The sequence below is a fragment of the Ascaphus truei genome, chromosome 20 (genome assembly GCF_040206685.1).
Source record: "Ascaphus truei isolate aAscTru1 chromosome 20, aAscTru1.hap1, whole genome shotgun sequence".
Lineage (NCBI taxonomy): Eukaryota > Metazoa > Chordata > Amphibia > Anura > Ascaphidae > Ascaphus > Ascaphus truei.
In genome coordinates, this window is record NC_134502.1 from 30,915,827 (window position 1) to 30,939,569 (window position 23,743).

At 41.8% G+C, this 23,743-nt stretch overlaps 2 protein-coding genes across 2 annotated transcripts; one reads left to right on the plus strand and one right to left on the minus strand.

Annotated features, from left to right (window-relative positions):
- Nucleotides 1-914: 914 nt before the first annotated feature.
- On the minus strand, nucleotides 915-1,847 carry LOC142471174 (olfactory receptor 11L1-like). The gene has a single exon (XM_075577962.1). The coding sequence runs from the start codon at nucleotides 1,845-1,847 to the stop codon at nucleotides 915-917; it is 933 nt and encodes a 310-aa protein (XP_075434077.1).
- Nucleotides 1,848-20,444: 18,597 nt separating this feature from the next.
- Nucleotides 20,445-21,347, plus strand: LOC142471420 (olfactory receptor 11L1-like). The gene has a single exon (XM_075578226.1). It carries the CDS (start codon nucleotides 20,445-20,447, stop codon nucleotides 21,345-21,347), a length of 903 nt encoding a protein of 300 aa, XP_075434341.1.
- Nucleotides 21,348-23,743: the final 2,396 nt, after the last annotated feature.

Consider the following 23,743-nt stretch of genomic DNA (forward strand, 5'->3'; position numbering starts at 1 on the left):
ACTCGGGGCTGCCAACAGAGGGGCAGAACCAGGAAAAGCATCCCAGGACCGGAGGATCCCGTCTGGAGCTGGAAGTTAGCTTGGCTCAACTTCTGTATCCAGCTGTCGGGCGGCACGGGCCTCTGGTTGCTGCCGCCAGACCCCTGCCTCCCTGCTATCCCCAGCTGCTGCCTGCCTCTTCCCGTGCCACCTTCTCTGTGGCTGGGTGCACTCGGAAGTCAGGTCCAGCTTCTGGCGCACTGACGGGAGAGAGTGGACGGCGTGGGAAGAGGCAGGCAGAGCAGCTAGGGAGAGCCATGAGCCGGTGGTAATTGTATTGGTGGTAGGGGGGTGTCAATTGTATTTTGGGTGTGTTCATTGTATTTGGAGGGGTGTTAATTTTATTTGTGGGGGTGTTAGTCGTATTTGGGTGTTTTCATTGTATTTGGGGGCGGAGTGTTAATTTTATTTATGGGTGAATGTTATTTTTATTTGGGGGTATTAATTACATTTGGGGGGGTGGTGTAAATTGTATCAGGGAGGTGTTAATTGTATTTGAGGGGGCCCCGGGTGAACTCTATTCCTGGGCCCCGGGAAATCACCTGGAAGCCCTCCTTGGGGTACTCATTCTTTAAACACTGTTCTGTTGGTTATTGTAACTTCACTGCCTATCTTGCCCATCTTGGTTTACTGCTCTCCCATCAACATGTCATTGTTCTAATAAAATACATTGTTATCAGCTAAGAGAGAGACCCTACTAAAGGAAAAATGTTAGGCTTGTAAGAGACAGAACAATAGCAGCATAGATGTACAGTATATATGTTTTTTAACATACCCTTGTGTGTGCTCATATGGGCTCATGTTCAAACTCTCCTTTCCACAATACTAAGAGGTAAAATATTAATGTCTCTCTTCTTGAGATCTTCCAAGATTTTCTAATGCTGCTTCCTTCTAACTATATTGACAATCGATTCCTTGATGTCTTGGTTCCTCAGGCTGTATATTATGGGGTTGAACAATGGGGTACCTACAGTGTTGAGAAGGGATAAGAACTTGTTTGCATTGAATGTGTGTCCTCTGGTTGCTGCCATGTATATAGCAATCAGGGACCCATAATAAGCACAGACAACAGCCAGATGGGCGCTACAGGTGGAGTAAGCTTTCTGTCTCCCGGTGGTGGAGGAGATCTTGAGGATGGTGTGGAAGATGTAAAAATAAGTCACAACGATGAACACAAATGGGAGGAGAATACAAGGGATGGAGAGAACAGACTGCTCTATTTTTATAATGGAGGTGTCGGAACACGAGAGATCTAGAATAGGAGAAAAATCACAGAAGTAATGGTCAATGACATTGGGGCCACAAAACTGCAACTGGCATATCAGGATAACTAAACTGAGTATTATCATGAACCCTAACAACCAAGACCAGATAACCAGCTGATATTGAAGCCTGAGGTCCATAATGACGGTATAACGCAAGGGGTTGCAGATGGCCAGGTACCGATCGTAAGACATCGCCGTCAGAAGAAGGCTCTCTGTTCCTATGGATGCTCCAAAGAGTTCCAATTGAGTGATGCAGGCAGCAAATGAAATGGTGCCTCCCTCTTCCCAGATAATATACAACATGTTGGGGACAATGGTAGTGGTGAACAAGATGTCGGATAAGGACAGGTGGCTGAGGAATAAGTACATTGGAGAATGGAGTTGGTGACTGGTGGACACCAACAAGATGATCAGGAGATTTCCAGTTAATGTCACAATGTAGATCAAAAGGAAGAAATAGAAAAATACAACCCTGAAGCTGTGAAGACCCCGGAATCCAAGAAGATGGAATTCTGTGACCATCGTCACGTTCTCCTTATTCATTCTTTATCTGAAAGTATAGAACAGACATTTACAACCAGAATGACTCATACGTACTCAGAAAGGCTTCTTCATAAGATACCTTCCATGCTGGTTGGCACCTTATTGCCCATTGAAGTGAATTGGCCAGTGACGTGTTTAAAGTGTTAATTGGTTAGTACCGCGTAGGAGAAAAGTGACCTAATAACAGGGACACGTTTAAAGTGTTAATTGGACAGTCCCACATAGGAGAAAAGTGACCTAATAACAGGGACGTGTTTAATGTGTTAATTGGTCAGTCCCACGTAGGAGAAGTGACCTAATGACAGGGATGTGTTTAATGGGTGAAGATGAAATATATACAGTCATACAGTCCTCTGAATTGGTGCCACTCCTGGAGTGGACTCAATCCAAGTCCATATATGACTGCAGAGACAGAGGATCAGGAGCATACTCACATCCCAGGTTATATAAAAAGAGAAACAAATCGAGGAGGGGGATCCCATATCTGGGAGGGATCAGACCCCTGAGGAAGCTCTGACTAGAGCAAAATGCGTAGGGTGGACATCCCGAACCATGGAAGGATTGCCAAGCTTTGGTTAACTCTGGTGAACACTCTGCAAAGGATTGACCTCTTCCTTCCCTGAAAACCCCACTGTGGACGGCCGCCACGGGTGGATCCCCAGCGAAGGAGGGAGTGCTGAACTTTAACCATTTCCTGACCCAGGGTGGTCCCACTGCTTGGCTCCAACCTACTGTATGTTTGTGGGTTTATAACTCTTTAATTTGTTTCTGTTATAAAGCTATCTGCATAATTTTTTTTTGTGTCCTCTATTTTTAATATACATGGGATCCTCCTCCCGATGGTTCTGCACACGGTTGTATCCTGACGGACAACACCATTGAATCAACATATGAGGTGGTCAGTCTTGATAACCACAAGGCCCGTGTCGCTCATGGAAAATGTGAGTGAATTACATATCATTTATTAGAATCACCACTAACAAAAAAAAAAATTCACTATATGTATGTGTACTGTATGTTTCTTTTTATATACCCCGTGATATGAGTACGCTGCTGACCCTCTGTCTCTACTATCATTAAAAACCAGAAGTGGAAAAGATGCAAGGTGTGTAAACATATAACACATAAATTGTATTTAGATTAATATAACATAGTAACTGTAATGATTTTTTTTTTTTAAAACAGGGGATGTGTGCATACGCGTTCCAAGTCAAAATTCTTTGCATTTTGTCACTCAAATGTTGTTTTCATTATTATGATTTACATTGAATGAAAGATGTTTGAGTAACCGCACTTAGATACTTTACAATACAAAATATATGTATGTTACTTTAGTTAGCATAAGTCAATTATATCATGTACTGTATGTCAAGTGATACTGTAGTATGGAAAATTTGACACCAAAATAAATAACATACATTTTACTCTAAAATCTCTTTAATTGAATGATAAACCTCACCATCAAAAATACAATTTCTGTCACAAAACAGTGACAAAACACAAAGAAGTTTCACTTACAATACATGTGCTCAGCACACAACATTTAAAAAATGTTTTAAAACATTAAACACGTCCCTGTCATTAGGTCACTTTGCTCCTACGTGGGACTGTCCCTTTAACCCATTAAACTCTTTCCTGTCATTAGGTCACTTTGCTCCTACGTGGGACTGACCCTTTAACCCATTAAACACGTCCCTGTCATTAGGTCACTTTGCCCCTAAGTGGGACTGACCCTTTAACCCATTAAACTATTTCCTGTCATTAGGTCACTTTGCTCCTATGTGGGACTGACCCTTTAACCCATTAAACACGTCCCTGTCATTAGGTCACTTTGCTGCTACGTGGGACTGACCCTTTAACCCATTAATCACGTCCCTGTCATTTGGACACTTTGCCCCTACGTGGGACTGACCCTTTAACCCATTAAACATTCATAAAAACATAGAATTTTCGTTATCGTGCAAATTGAAGTTTTAGCTGCCGATTCCCAGATATCCTCCCAGGTTTCCCTATCTATTTCTACATTGAGATCTCCAGCCCATTTTAACATGTAATTATGATTCTGAGGAGTTGTTGCCAGAATTAATTCCTCATATATTCTCGAGATCAACCCTTTTCATACACACCTTTTTTTTTTTTTACAAAGTCTTTCAAATTTTGTTAAATCAGGAAATTTCTCTTTCTGTGATAATTTCAACAAACAATGTATAATTAGAAGAAAACTAAAAATTGGAATATCGTGTGTTTGTTATTTTATTTGTATCTCCTGGAATGTCATTGGTTTCCCATCTACCACCAAGTCATTTACCATCGTAATATTTAGCTCTCTGAATTGTTTGAATGTATTTTTTGCGCATCCTGGTTTAAACCCAGGATTATTAAATATAGGCGTTAATAACGATGGAGTTTCCCATGTACATCTCATCGATCCTAATTTAAACTTCTCCATATGTCTTTCCCAGTCCATAGGACTCACGTCAGTGAAAGTGGACTCACATAAGTTGCCTCAGTCCCCAGCCAACACGTTGTTGCTGGGTCGTTGTTCCACATCACCGCTTGTTTCAATTGGGCCGCCTGATAGTATTTGATGATGTCTCCCATGCCCCCGCCTCCTCTGTGAGCTAACATTACCGACCTTGCCACTCTTGGAAGGAAAATATATACAACATTGTATTTCAATGATACCTAATCCCGAGTAGGCTGAGCCAGATCTCCCCAGGCACATCAGATTTATGCTGGAGAGGATGTGGCCTGAGAGGAGATAGGGTACATATATGGTGGTCATGTCCACAGATTCAAAAGTTTTGGACAAAGATCCAGAATATGTTACAGGAAATTACAGATACGAGAATCCCTCTAGACCCACTAACGTATTTATTAGCAAAGCCTTTTGGAGAGGTATCTAATACGACGAGAATAAATGATCTCTATTGTTCTAACAGCAGCCCGTTGCTCGACAGCAGCGGCGTGGAAGAATATAAATGTACCATCGAGACATACAATCATTACAAGAGTGAATGAAGTTAAATGAACGGAAAAGCTTTCAGCTCAACTGAATAAAAAATGAGATCATTTCTATAAGGTATTGGGAACTGTGGCCTCCGGTTTTTACAACAGAAGACACAGGTGCCCAATGCTACATCAAATTGACAAAACATATATGGTAATGAGTCTAAAGTTTAAATACTTGAATAATAATAGTAATTACTTGTTTTTTCAATTACTATTATTATTCAAGTATTTAAACTTTATACTCATTACCATTTATGTTTTGTCAATTTGATGTAGCATTGGGCACCCCTGTCTTCTGTTGTACGTATACATTTGCCACGCTCAGTAGCACTCATTTTGGCATAAATATATATTCATGATGTGGTGGATGTAGGAGTTTGAGCTATCTGGGAATATGTGTGTTAATCCGGTTTTTAGGTAGAATCCTGATCATGGTTGATTTTTATCCCTTGTCTCTTTTACCTTTTAGCCCTTAAGCATTCCCTCCCCTTCCCTTCCCATTCCCTCCCTCCCCTTCCCATTCCCTTGATCCCCTTCCCATTCCCTCCCTCCCCTTCCCATTCCCTCGCTCCCCTTCCCATTCCTTTCCTCTCTGGCCCCATCTTTCTCTATCCTTTTTCTTTATCTTTTCTATGTTAAAAAAATTAAAATAATTTGAAATTAAAAGAATCCAAAGAGATTTATATATGTGGATCTGCAACATACAGAAAAAAGTCAAGAAAAATTGTTATGAAGATAATTATTTCTACTAAGATAGATGTATAAATATTGTTCCTTTATCAAAATTGTACATGGAAGATGTTAATTTATTTAAGTAAAATAATAAAAAAAATATTGAAAAAAAAAAACATAGAATTTGACAGCAGGTAAGAGTCACTTCATTCATTCATTGGTTTTCTTTGCCGTAAAAGGAACGTCCCTGCCTATTGTACTTTAGCCCCCACTGCTCAATCTCTAATATCAAGACGCGGGAGAAACAAAAAGAAGACAGAATAGAAAAATGTTTCAGAGACAGAATAATTTAACAACAGGTTCTGCACCAAACACGTACCTGATTCCCACTATGGGATGGAGATTGCTCTGCAATGCTTGAGGGGGGGGTGGTGGACCTCAAGCTACTTTGTGTGGTGTAGCTAAGGATCTCCAATTGGTAGAATGTCCTGTTCTCCGTGGGTTCGATGTGTCAACGTGGCAGAGCTGAGCAGAAGCTTGGTCACTTGTAGGCTGCAGTGCCCACAATGCACAGGATCGGGGACATATTTATATACATAGTGTAGCAGATAGAAGATTCCCGGTGGAACCCTTAAAAGATTTCTGTGTACTGTAGCTGCAGATCCCAAGGGTGACATAACAGGGAGTCTCAAAACAACTGCAATTATGTTGCAATTAACAATTTGAAGTTACATCAACCCTAGTAGAGTCACTGCCAACCGGTATCTATCAGCTTCAATGTTTTAAGATATGTTAGACCTATTGTGCCACGTGTCGGTCATTTTGGGATTTGGGGACAGTCAATAAGAGATACAGAGAAATAATAATTGAGGATACTGTATATGGAAACAAAGAAGGGGTTGTTAAGAAGTTGTTGGGTTAGGTTATATAGGGTAATAGAAGGTACAGTAGGGAGACGTTATAGGGAGTGATAGGGTTGTATGGTAAGGTAATATGCACTAATAGAAGGTAGGGAGACGCTATAGGGAGTGATTTAGGAGTTATTGGTGGGCTGTAGGACACGGGTATGTAGATTAATAGGAGGTAGGAAGACAGAGGAGCAGTTATAGGAATTAATTGGAGGAAATAGAGACAGTTATAAAGAGAGATGATATGGAGACATAGTAACAACAATTGGAAGAGAAATAGTTATAAGGAGTTATATATGGGGCAATATGAGCAGTTGGGGATGGAGTTTGTGGGAGAAGTTAATGTATATACAATAGAAGGTTAATAAAGGAGGAGCAACAGGAAGCAGTAATATAAAGCAATAGTAGGAGTTATAGGGGGGGTAATATTGGGTAATAGGAGGAGTTATAGGCAGCGGTTTTTTTTGGGTAATAGGTGGAGTTATAGGGAGCAGTTTTTATGGGGTAATAGGGGGAGTTATAGGGAGCAGTTTTATGGAGTGATAAGAAAAGTTACAAGGAGCTATAATATGGGGTAATACGAGGAATTATATGGATTGATTATATGGGGAAATAGGAGGCGTTATAGGGAGATGTTATATGGGGTAATAGGAGGAGTTATAGGGAGAGGGTATATGGGGTGACAGGGGGAGTTATAGGGAGCAGTTTTATGGAGTGATAAGAAAAGTTACAAGGAGCGGTTATATGGGGTAATAGGAGCAGTTATAAGGAGCGGTTATTTGGGATAATAGGATGAGTTATAGGGAAAGTTTATATGTGGTAATAGGAGCAGTTATAAGGAGAGGTTATATGGGGTAATAGGAGGAGTTATAGGGAGCGGTTATATGGGGTAACAGGGGGAGTTATAAGGAGAGGTTATATGGGGTAATAGGAGGAGTTATAGGGAGCAGTTATATGGGGTAATAGGAGGAGTTATAAGGAGAGGTTATATGGGGTAATAGGAGAGTAAATATTGTTCCGTGGGGTCCAAGCGGAGCACAGCTGTAGAGAAATAGGGGCTACAAACCAGTAAAAACAATTAAAAAGACTTTATTGGGTGGTCAGTGAGGGGTACAGGGCTACTCTGATGCGTTTCGGGAACAAGTCCCTTTGTCAAAGAGTAAATTCGCGTCTGTATAACCTCCCATATAAATGTGCGAACCCTCAGCCCCCAACGATGATGTCACGGAGATCAAGTCTCGCGCGAACACCCCAGCCGGCATGAGCCATTGGTGGAAAGCAACCACCGATTGGATGCCAGGCTGCGGAATCGCCTCCCGTGTAGGCTAGGGCTGCGGAGGAATGCATATCAGGGAGTATACAGAGAAATACACAGAGATACAATACACAATGTGAAAAGGATCAAATAATATAGCGCAATAGGAGGAGTTATAGGGTGAGGTTATATGGAGTAATAAAAAAAATGTATAGGGAGCGGTTATATTGAGCATTAGGAGGAGTTATTATGGGGAGCGGTTTAACTGATTAATAGGAGGAGTTATAGGGAGAGTTTATATGGGTAATAGGAGGAGTTATAGGGAGAGGTTATATGTTGTAATAGGAGGAGTTATAGGGAGCAGTTATATGGGGTAATAGGAGGAGTTATAGGGAGCGGGTATATGGGGTAATAGGAGGAGTTATAGGGAGCGGGTATATGGGGTAATAGGAGGAGTTAAAGGGAGCGGTTATATGGGGTAATAGGAGGAGTTATAGGGAGCGGTTATATGGAGCAATAGGAGGAGTTATAGGGAGAGGTTATATGGGACAATAGGAGGAGTTATAGGGAACGGTTATATGGGGTAATAGGAGGGGTTATAGGGATAGGTTATATGGGGTAATAGGAGGAGTTATAGGGAGCGGGTATATGGGGTAATAGGAGGAGTTATAGGGAGCGGTTATATGGGGTAATAGGAGGAGTTATAGGGAGCAGTTATATGGGTAATAGGAGGGGTTATAGGGAGAGGTTATATGGGGTAATAGGAGGAGTTATAGGGAGAGGTTATATGGGGTAATAGGAGGAGTTATAGGGAGCGGGTATATGGGGTAATAGGAGGAGTTATAGGGAGGGGTTATATGGGGTAATCAAAGGAGTTATAGGGAGGGGGTATATGGGGAATAGGAGGAGTTATAGGGAGCGGTTATATGGGGTAATGGGAGGGGTTATATGGGGTAATAGGAGGAGTTATAGGGAGCGGTTATATGGGGTAATAGGAGGAGTTATAGGGAGCGGTTATATGGGGTAATAGGAGGAGTTATAGGGAGCGGTTATATGGGGTAATAGGAGGGGTTATATGGGGTAATAGGAGGGGCTACAGGGAGAGGTTATATGGGGTAATAGGAGGAGTTATAGGGAGCGGGTTACATGAGGTAATAGAAGGAGTTATAGGGAGGGGGTATATGGGGTAATAGCAGTAGTAGGGAGCGGTTATATGGGGTAATAGGAGGGGTTATAGGGAGGGGTTATATGGGATAATAGAGGAGTTATAGGGAGGGGTTATATGGGGTAATAGGAGGAGTTATAGGGAGCGGGTATATGGGGTAATAGGAGGAGTTGTTGGGAGTGGTTATATGGGGTAATAGGAGGAGTTATAGGGAGGGGGTATATGGGGTAATAGGAGGAGTTATAGGGAGAGGTTATATGGGGTAATAGAAGGAGTTATAGGGAGAGGTTATATGGGGTAATAGGAGGAGTTATAGGGAGAGGTTATATGGGGTAATAGGAGGAGTTATAGGGACCGGTTTTATTGAGCTTTCTGTCATCTTCTTACCTGCTTTGAAACCACAAACACTACTAGATCATTCAATTTTTTTTTACAATTATGATAGGCTAATGTCTATCCCAAGTGGTTTTACATTCCCTTTTTCTGTTAAAGTCTATGCTACCTCTCTTGGGACGGGAGACCATCCCACTCAGCCACCACCCTTTCTCTGAATAAGTGACGTACTTCCTTACATGTCCCCCATTTCAGAGCATGGACCTCTTCTTCTAACACAAGGGCTAGTCAACTCCAGTCCTCAAGAGCCACCACAGCAGGTTAGATTTTCAGGTCACGGGGACTTTGTGAAGCTGTGGCTACTCAACAGGAACCATAGCCCTTGATACCGCCAGGTCTGATGTCCCTTGTAGAGGTAAGAGGAGTGACAGGCCATCATCTACACCAGGGGTGGCAATCTCCAGTCCTCAAGGGCTGCCATCAGGTCAGGTTTTAAGGAGTTCCCTGCTTCAGCACAGGTGGCTCAATCAGTGGCTCAATCTCCGACTGAGCCACTCATTGAGCCACCTGTGCTGAAGCTTAAAACCTATCCCGTTGGTGGCCTGTAAGAGACGTGTGAAGAGGTACATAATGGAGACTGTTTAAAGTGAAACTTAAATGAGGCTTTATTGCGCCTGTCCCTTTAACACAGCAAAACATTTAAATTAAGGAAAAGAAAACCTACTCCGCTTTTTGAGAATATCTACACATGTAGTCCAGCCCTCTCTAACTGGGTGGTTAGCTAAGCTATTTACCAGCCCCAAGTATATATACATATATACAGATATATAACAGTCCCATAAGAAAGTCTTATCTGTTTCTTGTAGCCTCTCTGCTCTCCTGGGTCAGCACCATTTTGTGCTAAGGCAATGTCCGTTCAGGTATACAGGTCTGGTCCCCTTGCCTTGCTATCAGCATACACCCCAGTCCTTCTGCAGCTCAAGACTTCCTTGGTTCAGCCCCCAATTGTGAGACTATGGAATCTTGGTTTGTCCTTCCTGGGTCAGCTCCAATTGTGAGCTCAGAAATCCTCCCTTCCTGTCTCAGAACAGGCTATTTCTGAGAGAGCTCTAATCAGCCAGGTGGAGTCTGGTTAATTGCTGGTATGCAATTAACCAGCACACTGCTGGATTAGAGGCAAGATCTGGATAAGTCCCTGTTACATGGCTCTTGAGAACTGATGTTGGCATCCTCTATTCTAGCACTTCTCTGAAATATGCTTCCCTTTTGCACCTTCTTAAATACCCACCCTATCCCCCATCTCCCCCAAACTGTACGTACTGACGTTGGTTAGCCATTCCTGATACGTTGTATTATGTACATGTAACGGTATTTCTGACCCGGCCTGACCCACCCAATCTCACATTGGCCCCTGTGGTCTAACCGGTCCCCATTACAGTATGGTAGTGTAGGGTGGTGCACCTGTTGGCTACAGGACTCCTGAGTCTCCCGCATGATGGTGTGTGGGGAGGACCCGTCCAGACAGGCAGCTGAGGTAGTGTGCTGAATCTCACCTAGTTCCAGTGCAGCGCCTCCACCTCATCAGGGTCCCTGCGTCCGCAAGGGGATGGTCCTGTTGAGGAACTCCTCCATGGTGCAACCTCCTGTGTAATCATTTGACTCTCACACACAGGGGTTTCTCTGATCAGCTCCATCTTTATTGTCAAGGTGGGCATAGCTGCCCTCCACAATGGGGTATCTTTAGCCGATCATCTCGCCCGTGCTCCCCTTTGATAGGTATGTCACCTAGATGAGGGATTCACTATTCCCGCAGGAATCACTGCCCTGTGCCAGGTCCCTGGACACAGTCTCCCATGGAGTTACTATAACATAACTAACACTCTGCAGAACTGAACTCCTTCCTGAACCTTGCAAGAACTTTCCAGCAACTAGCCTTGAACTAGTACTTTCCAGCAACTCAGACTTCAGGTAGAACTAACTTTAGAACACAGTGCTGTGCCTTATGTAACTTCTGAGGCTGACACACCTCTGACATCACTAACCATGGACTCAGAGCATGTGACCAGTCCCATCCATACACAGGGCACCCCACCAGGGTGTGAGGAAAAACCTCCATGATTACTGCTGGCATGCCCACACTTACCAGGCCTTACTGCTAGCAGGAGAGATGACTGTAGGCATTTTACATGACCGCTACATACACAATGAACCCTCTTAGTGTATCAGCACAATCTCTGATGTATTTACATCTTTGTGCAGATATACTGCAGTCTCACATTTATTTTAATAGAAATTGGCGTTTGCTTGTGTCGGAAAATGTGGGGCAATTTCGGGAAAATGTTCTTAACAAAAACGAGATGTATTGGATATACTGTACACTCTCAACACTCTTCACCCACACGGTATTAACCTTGATTGGGAATTGAAACATTTCCTTCGGGGTTAGTGGTTTGAGGAGTGTTGGGAGTGTGTGTCCGGGTACATCACATCATTTGCATTATTTTATAATTTTTTTATTTTTTTTATTATATTTTATTTTGAGTCCATCTGCATGCTCGGCGCTCCTATACAGGTGTTTGAAGGCTGTTGTTAGTCTTTTGACGGTTGTTCCATTGTTATGCATATATGGCAACAATTGTTATAATTAGCTGATATGTTATGAAATTGTTGCTAATATTGATTCTTTGATAAATTGACAACATTATATGCATTATGTACTTTCTGCACTTCTCCATTGGATCATTAATCCATATGTATCATTCTTGGTATATTTAGATATTTATGTTATTGATGCTGCCCATCACCTGTTTTTTGTTTTTAATCTGTATATGTCTTTTGTAATGTCTTTATATGTGTTGTACCACTTTGGTCCAGACACAGGTTCTTTCTGTTAGACATCATGATCTCTTTCAGGACAAATTAGCATGATTAATTGATTGCTTACCACTGATTGTAGTTTTATCTAACCAATCACTGAAAGAGAGTTGCCTACAAAAGAATCCTGTGTAGAGAGGCATTTTACTCTTTGATAAAGTTCCACAATGGAACGAAACGCGTCAGAGGTTCTCTCTGTGATGTGCAGCATTCAAGTCCAATAAAGCTGATTTTATTTATTTATTTTTATGGCTGAGTTCCTGTTGCTGTGACCGCTTACACCACTTCACCTATCCCCCATCTCCCCCAAACTGTACGTACTGACGTTGGTTAGCCTTTCCTGATACGTTGTATTATGTACACAATGAACCCTCTTAGTGTATCAGCACAATCTCTGATGTATTTACGTCTTTGTGCAGATATATACTGCAGTCTCACATTTATTTTAATAGAAATTGGTGTTTGCTTGTGTCGGAAAATGTGGGGCAATTCTGGGGCAAACTAAGGTGGCACCAGGTGTATCAAAGAAAAAAATCCCATTGAAATGAATGGGATTTCCTCTTTGGTACTTACTATACATGGCAATTAGCTGGCCCCAGAATTCCATCACCTTTGACTTGACAAACAGACACTTTATGAGCATCGTGAAACTCTTCCATAACCTGTTTCCGCTCTCCAAATCACAAGCTGATACACAAGAGGCAAGATGGGAGCAACGACCGTGATACCTGAACGGATAGAGATGCAAGATGGGAGCAACGACCGTGATACCTGAACGCATAGAGATGCCAGATGGACATTGTGTCTAAGGGTTTGCAATGTAATTTCTGCTGCCTGAGACACAGTGAAAATAAAGTGACTTGCTCAGGGTACCAAGGAGCAAACAATGGAATTTGTATGCTTACATGTATATCTTTATTTATGTACAGTAGCGCCATTAATGTACAAAGCGCTTCACAGCAGTAACACACATGACACAATATAAATAACCTATAATATAAATAACACATAATATAAATAACACATAATGGGAAGAAACGCTTCAGACATAAAAGTGACATTTAGAGTCGCTGCCCCGAAGAGCTTACACTCAGTAGGTAGGAAGAACTTACAGAGACAGAAGGAGGGTGTTCAGGTAAGTGCGTCTGCAGGGGGCCAAGGTTTGAAAAAATAAAAAAAGTTTTATTTAGACAATAACATCATGCACAGGAGGTGTAGGAAGCCTCCAACGCATTTCACACCTTCACAGTGCTTTGCCAACTGATTCCTCGATAAAGCACTCTGAAGGTGTGAAATGCATTGGAGGCTTCCTACACTTCCCGTGCGTGATGTTATTGTCTAAATAAATTGTTTTTATTTTTTCTATACCTGGCTCCCTTTGGCAACGCGCTGCTTTTTTAATTTTTTACCACTTGGATTCCTCTACTGGCAGCTGGTCACGCCATGCAAGACGTCAAGAAGCTCCATGAGTGGGTAAAGACTTTAAGCATATTTCTAAGGCCTATGCTTCACTTTAGAAGAAATGTGAGTATTATTGTCTCATTTAACTGCAGAAATGAGTCACCTCCAGTGAGGGTGCAGCAGGGTGGGTCACCATCTCTGCTTGTGTCTTTCAGGAAGGTTTGATATGGTTCTACATGAGACATCTCACCATTTCTGTCCTTATTCTATTACCCACTCCATGCACGAGCTGTTCTTGTTCTGTCTATTTTATATACTGGATAGAACAGGGAATCAGGAACGCAAATACATCCAAGTATATATATAAAAGAAGAAAAAATACAAATAGTGCACACTGTGTTTAATATACAATAAAGGTGTAGTGATATGGATTTTCCACTCACAATAGTGCAGCGATAAGAAGGCAGTGGGGTTTTTCCGAGTGACTAACTCTGGGTGTAGATCTTCAAATGGATCTGAGCAGTATCCCTCAAAGGCAGGAGGAGGAACTAGTGTGGCAGAGACAGGCAATTAGAACACCCTGGGTCAGATGTAATGGGAGGCTGCAGGGATCCAGGTTAGTATAGATGCCAGTGGTGGCCACCCATAGTCAGCAGTCCAAATCCAAGTTGGGACACAAGAAACAGATGGTATACGTCCACAGTCCTCTATACAGTCCACCAAAAACAACCTCCAAATCTCCAGGCACTTCTGCTGTATCCCCAAATGCAGTTCACTCATAAGAGCTTCCTCAGTGGTTACTCATAAGAGCTTCCTCTGCTCACACAGCAGATACTAATACCAATTATAGACTATAAGGGACATAGTATATTGCACAGCAACCCAAACTCACCTTAGCAAACTGGACACCCCCTACAACTCAATATGCCACTTTGTCCTCCAATGTAACTACAACACACATCACTGCTAAATGTTCCAAACACTAGACTGGTCATCACTTGAGTCAAGATGCAAATTTCACCTTTCTTGTCTTGCCTTCAAATACTTTCTGGGCAAACTACCCCCCTATCTGCACAAGCTCCTCACCCCTCACCACATGCAGCACTGAGATCTGACTCCAAAAGATTGTTCATGGTCCCAAGGTTCAGCAAAGTATCCGGCTGCTCCTCCTTCTCTAACCGTGCACCTCATGATTGGAACTACCTACCTGAGAGTCATAAAATCCACTTCCAGGCTAAGTTCTTTCAAGACTTCAGCTGTCTCACATTTTAATCTGGTCTGTAACTGTTAACTACGCCTATAATATATATTATCTCTAACTGCCCATGACATTTCTGTAACTTGAATGTTTAACCCTGTTCATTTAACGTGACTTTGTGTCTGTCAACATAACTCTGTGCCCAGGACATACGGGAAAACGAGAGGTAACGCTAAATGTATTACATCCTGGTAACACATTTTATAAATTAACATTTAAAAAAGTATGTATTGAAATATGGTTTATAGAGAACTCCTTAGAATTACATAGAATAATGAAACTCCCAGTGCTCAATGCTCTGGAGAATAGCACTGCCGGGGTCTCAAGGACTCAAAGACAGTCTATTTACAAGAAGTACTGTAGGACACATATATGAAAGTCAATACATTTCATGAAGCCAAATTGCCTAGATTGGGAAATTTACAGATATACTGTAGTGCCGACGATTATTCTAAAAACATAACCTGGGGCAATCTCCAAAAAGACCCAGGTACATGCTGGGTACATGCTGAGTACATGCTGGGTACATGCTGGGTACATGCTGCAACATTTCACACATTTATGCAGACAGACTAATGGCCCGGATTAACAGCGAGGGTCCCTGGCAGTCAAACTGAATGGGACTGCCAGGATCCACTGCTGTGTTAATCCGATGGGCCATTAGCCTCTGCAGAAATGTCACTGAAATGTACCTGGCTAGTTTAAGGCAAGTTTAAGGCAAGTTTTTGAATACTCGTTGGCTCATCTGTAGCAGCGGGTAGCGGATATTAGAGTCTGGTAAAGATGCTTAGCTTAGCAAACCAACACTGCCATTGAATTCTATGGAAACCCTGTTAGAAACTTATCATGGGACATGCGAACGAAAAGAGTATAAAAACATCTAGCAATCTGGATGGTGTAAACATTACAGCCTGCCATTGGCAGACACGTTGCCCAGCATTAGAAGAAGCTCCCATATTGTAGGATCATCAAGAAGCACATAGAATTATACATTGGCGACGCACTTTATTCGAGCTCGGCTAGTCCCACGAATTCGGGTATACCCGGGTGTATTGAGGTTTGTGACTGTTTTCTGCCCGAGTGCATTGGGTTATTTTCCAGGCAGGGATTTAAGCATTTTATTCCCGCTGGCTGCAATACTGCACAGTATATATATATATACTGCATTACAATTCATGAATTTATGCCATCTGGTAGACACGCGAAGCATTGCAGCCTATTAAATCCTAATCATTATCATTGAACAGATCAGCCGCCCGTCAGCCAGGCATGAACCCAGGCTGGGAAGGCAAACGCAACAGGTTTCTGCCAGGTACATACGGGGTATTTGCTCGAATAAAGTGTGTCGGTGCAGTACCACAGTCTTATAATTTTGTTGCATACATTTTGTATTTAGTTCTTTCCTGAAATCAATCATTGCTGAGGTCATTATAGATGGTGTTTGAGGTGGGATACTGTGGTAAATCAAATTAATCTGCAGTAGGGGGTGATATTTATGTAAAATTTTAACTCCATGTAACAAATTAGCTGTGTTGCTATTACAATAGGATCTATTTTTTAAAACAAATAAATGGGGGGTGGGGGTAGGGGGGGTTACACCTTTTTGTTTGGATAATGAAGGATGTTATTCGGAATAACCCTACCTTTAAATCCTATGGATACTCTGTGATATTATTAGTTTTAATGAGATATGTTGTCTTATCTGTAAGAACAATGAAGCCTTCTACATCTGTAGTCATGAGTCCAGGCTACTGAGATCCTTTATCTACAAGCTGTGTTTCAATACTGGACATGAATGCATTAAGGGATATACCTGTAGATTTGCATGTATTGAGGGTTAATGATTTCCACACGTATAGGCAGTAAGGCAAAATGTTTAGGTGAAGAAGATCAGAATAGACAAAAGGAAAACTGGTGTAAAGGGAGGGGAAGTGGAACTGTTTCTTTGGCAACCTCTAATCCCATCTCATCTCATAAATGCTAAAGTGATCTGTGTTTACTCTGTCAACATGCATCTGATCACAGACACGCTATTAGAGAGGGTTGCGGTTCCTTACAATGCATCGGATCTCAGACGCGCTATTAGAGATGGTTATGGTTTCTGTCAATGCATCGGATCTCAGACGCGCTATTAGAGAGGGTTGGGGTTCCATACTATGATTCTGTTCACAGATGCGCTATTAGAGAAGGTTGGGGTTCATTACAATGCATCTGATCTCAGACGCGCTATTAGAGAGGGTTGGGATTCCTTACAATGATTCTGATCACGGATGCACTATGAGAGAGGGTTAGGGTTCCTTACAATGCATCTGATCTCAGACGCGCTATGAGAGAGGGTTGGGGTTCCTCATAATTTCACTTAGTGTTCCTTAACCAAATAAGGTTGGAAACCACTGTAATAGACCAAGAAGCAGGAGATGTGAAAGAATGTATAAGGCTCAAAAAGGTTTGTTCTGGATGCCTGATGACGAGGTGCTCCATAGCTCACTTTTTTAACGACGCATGATGAGGAAAATATGCAATATTATTACATACAAGTAGTTATTATTCACAATCATACATTTGAGACCACGTGCTAATAACTCTTTAGCTCTTAACTCTAAGTCCAGTTGTACACACCCAAATAATATAGGCACAGGGCTAATATTTTCCCACCATCGCTATTACTGCGTCCCCTAACCAACTCTTAATCGAGCCCCTGATGTGTTATGGAAAAGCACAAATCAACAGAAGTAAGACATCAACAAACAAGAAGGAAAACCAACAAAAGCCAACAGTGCTCAGGTGTCTTCAGTATCCCAACCTGAAATTAATCTGGCCGGGGAACGGTTAAATTATCTGCAAGATGAAGATACCAAAATTCAGCAAAGTTCTGTAAGTCTATTAACTTAATTAGGACTGGGAGTTGATGATTTCCACCATGAATTACATGACTGTTCTGATGAAGTCTCCATGGGATTCTGTACAATGAGTATCATGGCTCTTCAAGGATTGTGTTTACTGCATAAAAAGTGTAAAACCTCTATCAATCTGGATGTAGTAAACATTACAGCCTGCCATTGTCCGACACGCTGCCCGGCGTTAGGAGAAGCTCCCATATTGTAGGGTCAACAAGAAGCACAGAGAATTATATCACAAAGACTTATCACATTGCTGCATACATCTCACTGAGGATGTTTACCAGGGAAGGCTAATGTGGTTCCCTGAGAAAGCTGAGCCTGATACTGACTGAGCCTAATCATTGCGGTGGTTTTTATAGCTGGTGGAAAGCGTGGGATACTGTGGTAAGTTGAATTCGTATGAATTGCAGTAGGGGTGGTTCTACTGTAGTGCCAACAAGTATTCTAAAACAAATCTGGGGCAATCACCAACAAGACCCAGGTACATGCTGGGTACATGCTGGGTACGTGCTGGGTACATGCTGGGTACGTGCTGCAACATTTCAATATATTAATTATTAATATATCAGGACGAGCTGTTCTAAACTATTTTTTGCAACATTTCAATGGCCCATCGGATTAACAGCGGGGGTCCCTGGCAGTCCAATTAAAAATGAATGGGACTGCCAGGGACCCCTGCTGTGTTAATCCGATGGGTCATTAGTCTCTGCAGAAATGTCACTGAAATGTTGCAGCATGTACCCAGCATGTACCCAGCATGTACCCAGCATGTACCCAGCATGTACCCAGCATGTACCCAGCATGTCCCTGGATCTTGTGTTGCTGATAGCCCCAGATTTTCCAAGGCAAGTTTTAGAATACTCGTCGGCACATCTGTATAATAATGAGAATTTTACCTACATAGCCTAAATAAAAAATTAGCTGTGTTGATATGACATTGGGATCTATGTATCAACAAAATACAGATTTGCTTGGATTCCCTGTATTATTATTTTCTTAAAGTTTTGTCAAATGTAAGAAGCGAATGTACCAGTTATTAGTGTGTTATGTTGGGAAACTTACAGGTACAGCCGGAGCTCGGTGGGTATCACATAGAGAAAATCAGTGATGCAGGCGCTCCAACGCTAGATTCTTGTCCTTTAATTTGGTCTGTAACTGTTTCATACGCCCATAATATATATTTTCTTTAATTGTGCACGCAATGTCTTGTATATAATGTATACCCTGTTCATTTATGTAACTGTATTTGTATCCATATACTGTATTATTTGTTTTACTGTGCCCAGGACATACTTGAAAACGAGCGATAACTCTCAATGTATTAGTTCCTGGTAAAATATTTTATAAATAAATAAATAAATAAATAATAATAATATGTAGACACAGATATAGACCACCAGGGCATGTGAGATATGTCAGTCTCAATAACAATAATCTTAATTATTCCAATAACAGGATATCATAAATCCCAGAAGGTCAAGGCTGGGAGGTCAAGAACCTCATTGGGAAAATCCTAGACTCACAATGATGTAATTGAAACAATGTACTCACATAAGTATGCCCCAGTTCAGTGTGTCTTGGTAAGCGTGCCGCCAGGAGAATTGGTAAAAATCCAGATAGAGAAATGCATAGGAGGATACTTAACCCCGTTTTTTAAACATGGACCAATAAAGATATATTTTTATTCATCTGGCTTGGGACCCATTCTGTTTTGCTGTGCGCTGGATCATTTCTCTATCCGGTGGGTATCACAGCCTGGCTTACAGCCAGATGGTTAGTAAATGTCACAGTGGGTGTGGGGAGAGGTGAAGATAAAGCAGGCTTCATCCTTTCTTTCTAGTGGGAATATAAGGGGATATTTTAGGATATTTTGCACCAACATATTGTGTGTTGTCTGAAGGTTCAGCACAATGACGCCTTCTACATCTGCAGCCATAAGTCCAGGCGGTGGAAATGTTTTATCTAGAAGCTGTTTTTCAAGACTAACCTTGAAAGCCCGGAGAGACGCAGCTTTGCATATATTGGGGGTAATGCAGCGACACAGAAATTGGGAAGGGAGTGGTTTTATATAAAAATAGCTGTGTTTATTTGACATTGGGATCTTTGTACAGTATCAACGCAAATTTTAAAAATTGCTTTGATTCCGTCTATTACAATGTCCTCACCATTTTGCTATATGCAAATAACCCATTAATCAGGTATTGCTATGTTATGTTTGGGGAACTTACAGATACTGTACAGCAGGAGTCCAGTGGATATGAGATCCTGACCAAGATCGTTAGTACAGTAACTGCCACAGTGGGTATAAGGAGATGTACAGATTTAGAAGGCTTTATTGTCCCCTCTGTGTTGGATATGGTGGGATACAGTATGTTGGGACATTCTGCCCTACAGTTGTACCCTGTTGAAACTCTTATATTATGAGTTATCATAAGACAGTTTGTGTTATTGGAAGGTACAATGAAGCTTTCTGCATCTGTACATGTGATCCCGCCTATGGAAATGTTCTATCTAGAATCTATTTTTCAGGACTGGACATGAAATCATGGAGAGATGGAGCCTTGCATACTGTATATCGAGGGTAAAGGATTTCTAAAGATAGGGGGCACTGAGAAAATATGGGGTTTCGGAGAAAGGGAGCAGTAGAGACAATATGGATGGAAAGGAGAAACTGGTGAGCAGAGAGCAGGGGTAAAGGTGAGGCAGCAATAAAGGGGGCGTGGGAGGGGAGATGTGTAATGTAACCTGTAACCACGTCTCATCTCAAGATTTTCATAAATGTTGTGATTTCAGATTTTTTTTCCCCCTGTCCTCAGGCGATGCCAGGGAATAATCACACAATAGTCACAGAATTCCTGCTTCTTGGATTCCAGAATCTTCACAGTTTCAAGATTTTACTCTTCACTCTGTTCCTCGTGATATACGTTATGACCTTAAGTGGTAATCTTCTGATCATTGCATTGGTGTCAACCAGTCACCAACTCCACTCTCCCATGTACTTCTTCCTTGCTCACTTGTCCTTATCTGACATTCTGCACACCACGGTTATTGTCCCCAACATGCTACGCCTCATATGGGGAGAAGGTGGCACCATGTCTGTTGCTGGCTGCATTTGTCAACTTTACTTCTTTTCTTGCTCAGGGGGTACAGAGTGTTTCCTTCTCACAGCGATGTCCTATGACCGATACCTGGCCATCTGTCACCCTTTGCGTTACACCACCATTATGAATCTCAAGCTTCGCCTCCTGCTGGTCATCTGGTCTTGGCTCTTAGGTCTTGCAGTGACAACCATCTTAGTTCTTCCGATCAGTCAATTGCAGTTTTGTGACCTAAATGTCATTGACCATTTCTTCTGTGATTTTGCTCCTCTTGTAAAACACTCGTGCTCAGACACATCTTTTATAGAGATTGAAATCTTTGTGCTATCCATCCCTGTATTCCTCTTACCATTTACTTTCATCCTTGTGACCTACGTATGTATCTCCCTCACCATCCTCAGGATCCCCTCCACCACTGGGAGAAAGAAAGCCTTCTCCACCTGCAGCTCCCATCTCACGGTTGTTTGTACATATTATGGGACACTGATTACTATCTACGCTATTCCATCAAGAGGACACTCATTTAACATAAACAAGTTCCTATCCCTGCTGTACACAGTGGTGACTCCCTTCTTCAACCCCATAATATACAGCCTGAGGAATCAGGAGATCGGGCAGCTCTGAGAAGGTGTGACCGCAGCCTTTTCTGGGGTACCCCCGAGGTTCCAGGAACTGCAGATAGGGTCGGTGAGTATCAAGGAATATTTATTTACGAGTGCACAAGGAGATGACACATCAACAAGCCATTTCAGTGTGATCTGAGGTGGGGTTGTCCCAGTCTCAGTATTTATACATTACATATAACCCTTATCTTATATGCATATATTATCACTTCACCCAATCCACAAGCTCCACATTGCAGCCATCCCATAATACTTGTTTTTCCCAAATTTTAGGTTTCGATTCCTAGGAAGTACATGATTTACCTGGGATAATCCCAGAACAAACCTTGGTCAATCACACATTCCATCCCGTACGCAGAATGGCCAAAAAACACTTACCAGACATACACACAAAATAGAAGAGACAACATGGAAGACCAGTAACCCCAGATCCCCCTTTCTTATCTATAGCCCTTATGTCCATAATTCTTTCACAGTCTCCCCTTTATATACTTAAAACAAGAGTAATCAGGTATAATCCAAAATTAGTTTTTAACATTGCTAAGTCTCTGAAATTCCAGATCAGCCATGGTGGATCTCAGTGCTTCTTCTTTCTGTATACATTTCTTCATATCCTTAGCCAGTGATATATCATCATATTCATCATTTTTGCAGGTGATATTGTGATAGTTTGCAAGGGTTATACCATCCAAGGTTGTGTACAAGGGTGTTTTTTCTGTTCTTCTTGGTGGGCCATTACTTGTGAAGAGGTCTGAGGCACTTTCCAAGTATCAGTTTACAAGACACAAAGATTACATACACTGGGAAGAGACAAACAACAATTAGAACCAATCCTTGGACAATCTATGCTCCGAGAGATCCCAGCCATGCACTTAAACCCAAGAAATCTCCACCCACCTCTCATCCGCATCTCTCCAAATATTATCTTTGGTTTTCGAGAGAGTTTTCACCTTATCAAGGTGCTTTCTTACATCCATAGTCCTATCCTCAATCCAGGTGCAACATTCAGCCCGGTAGTTTTATAGAGGCCTCCTCTGTCTGCTAATAACATATCTAAGCCGATTTGATGGGACACTACTGTTGTTCTTATTTGTTTTTGTTCCTCAGTTACAATCTCAATACTCATGGAAGTTTCATTAACAAAATCCTGCATAAGTGACGAGAAATTATTTATCCTGTTCATAACTTCATAAGGTCTGCTTTTACCATGCTGTTCCACGATATTCATTTAGTCTAACATGTTCTGACAAAAGGTGGAATTCATATGTAGTTTACTGTACATTTCAGATACTATTAGCATCATATCAACTCGTATCGGTATCATTCTCACACCATATCGAGTCAATATGCACATTCCCATGTCAATTTTCAGACCCAGAGTTTGGTGTTTTCGGGATTATTACATGGACAGGTTTATAGTTAAAATAAAACAGATTACAAAGATAAACGGGGACGACTAGAAGCGCTCCAGATATATTATTCTCTGAGGTGTAATTAAATTGGGTAATATCGGATCTCCATCTTACAAGAATTGGAGAATCCAGATCAGGAACTACACCTGAGAGGGCAATTGGTGCTGAGTACATTGTTAAATTATGTAAGGTTACCAACAAATTTACCGACCAGGCTGTTTTCTTCCGGAAGGTAAATGGATTTGGTACAGTATCTCTAGATCTGTTTTGTCTATCAGCTTCTTCCAATGCATCCTCATAATGTTTCTCAGTCACTAAAATGAGAGTTACAATTAAAACAGTTAAACCAACACATATCATAACAAATGTCCAGGCCGGATCCATAATACTTCCCAAAGGGTTGAAATGTTCTTATTTGTCCTTAGGGGGTTCCTCATAAACGTCTTTTAACCGGGTTTTTAACTCGGTCCACCAATTTACAGTGAGACGCGCGGACCCAGGATTCGACTTCTGCGACCTTTACGGCAGTGTTTCTGGTGAGCAAGATTTGATAGGGGCCCCTCCACTTTGGCTGCAGCGTTGTTTTCTTTTAGAAATTCTTTACAAGGATCCAATCTCCAGCAGCTTCTAGACAACGAGTCTTAGAGAATTCTTTGGTTCGCTGTACAGCTTTGACCTGTGTATGGATACCCTGCAAAGTTTTCATTAGTTGCATGCGATACTTAGATATCGTCTCATCTGCTATCACATGATCCCTAACTAATAACGGAGCTGAAGACGCCATAATCATTGGCTGCCCCATCGATATCTCATGAGGGGACAGGTCATGTTTACGCACCGATGGACATAAGTGCAAAAGGCAGCACCTCGTGCTACTGGAGTCCAGTTTCTTCACAAATCTTCCCTTTCTTACCCTTAATGGTCCCATTAGCCCTTTCAACTGCACCATCGCTCTGTGGATGATGTGCACAATTGAGGTGATAGG

Bases quoted from the DNA above. Each gene is read 5' to 3' on its own strand.
- LOC142471420 (XM_075578226.1), top strand. From the start codon at position 20,445: ATGCCAGGGAATAATCACACAATAGTCACAGAATTCCTGCTTCTTGGA.
- LOC142471174 (XM_075577962.1), bottom strand. From the start codon at position 1,847: ATGAATAAGGAGAACGTGACGATGGTCACAGAATTCCATCTTCTTGGA.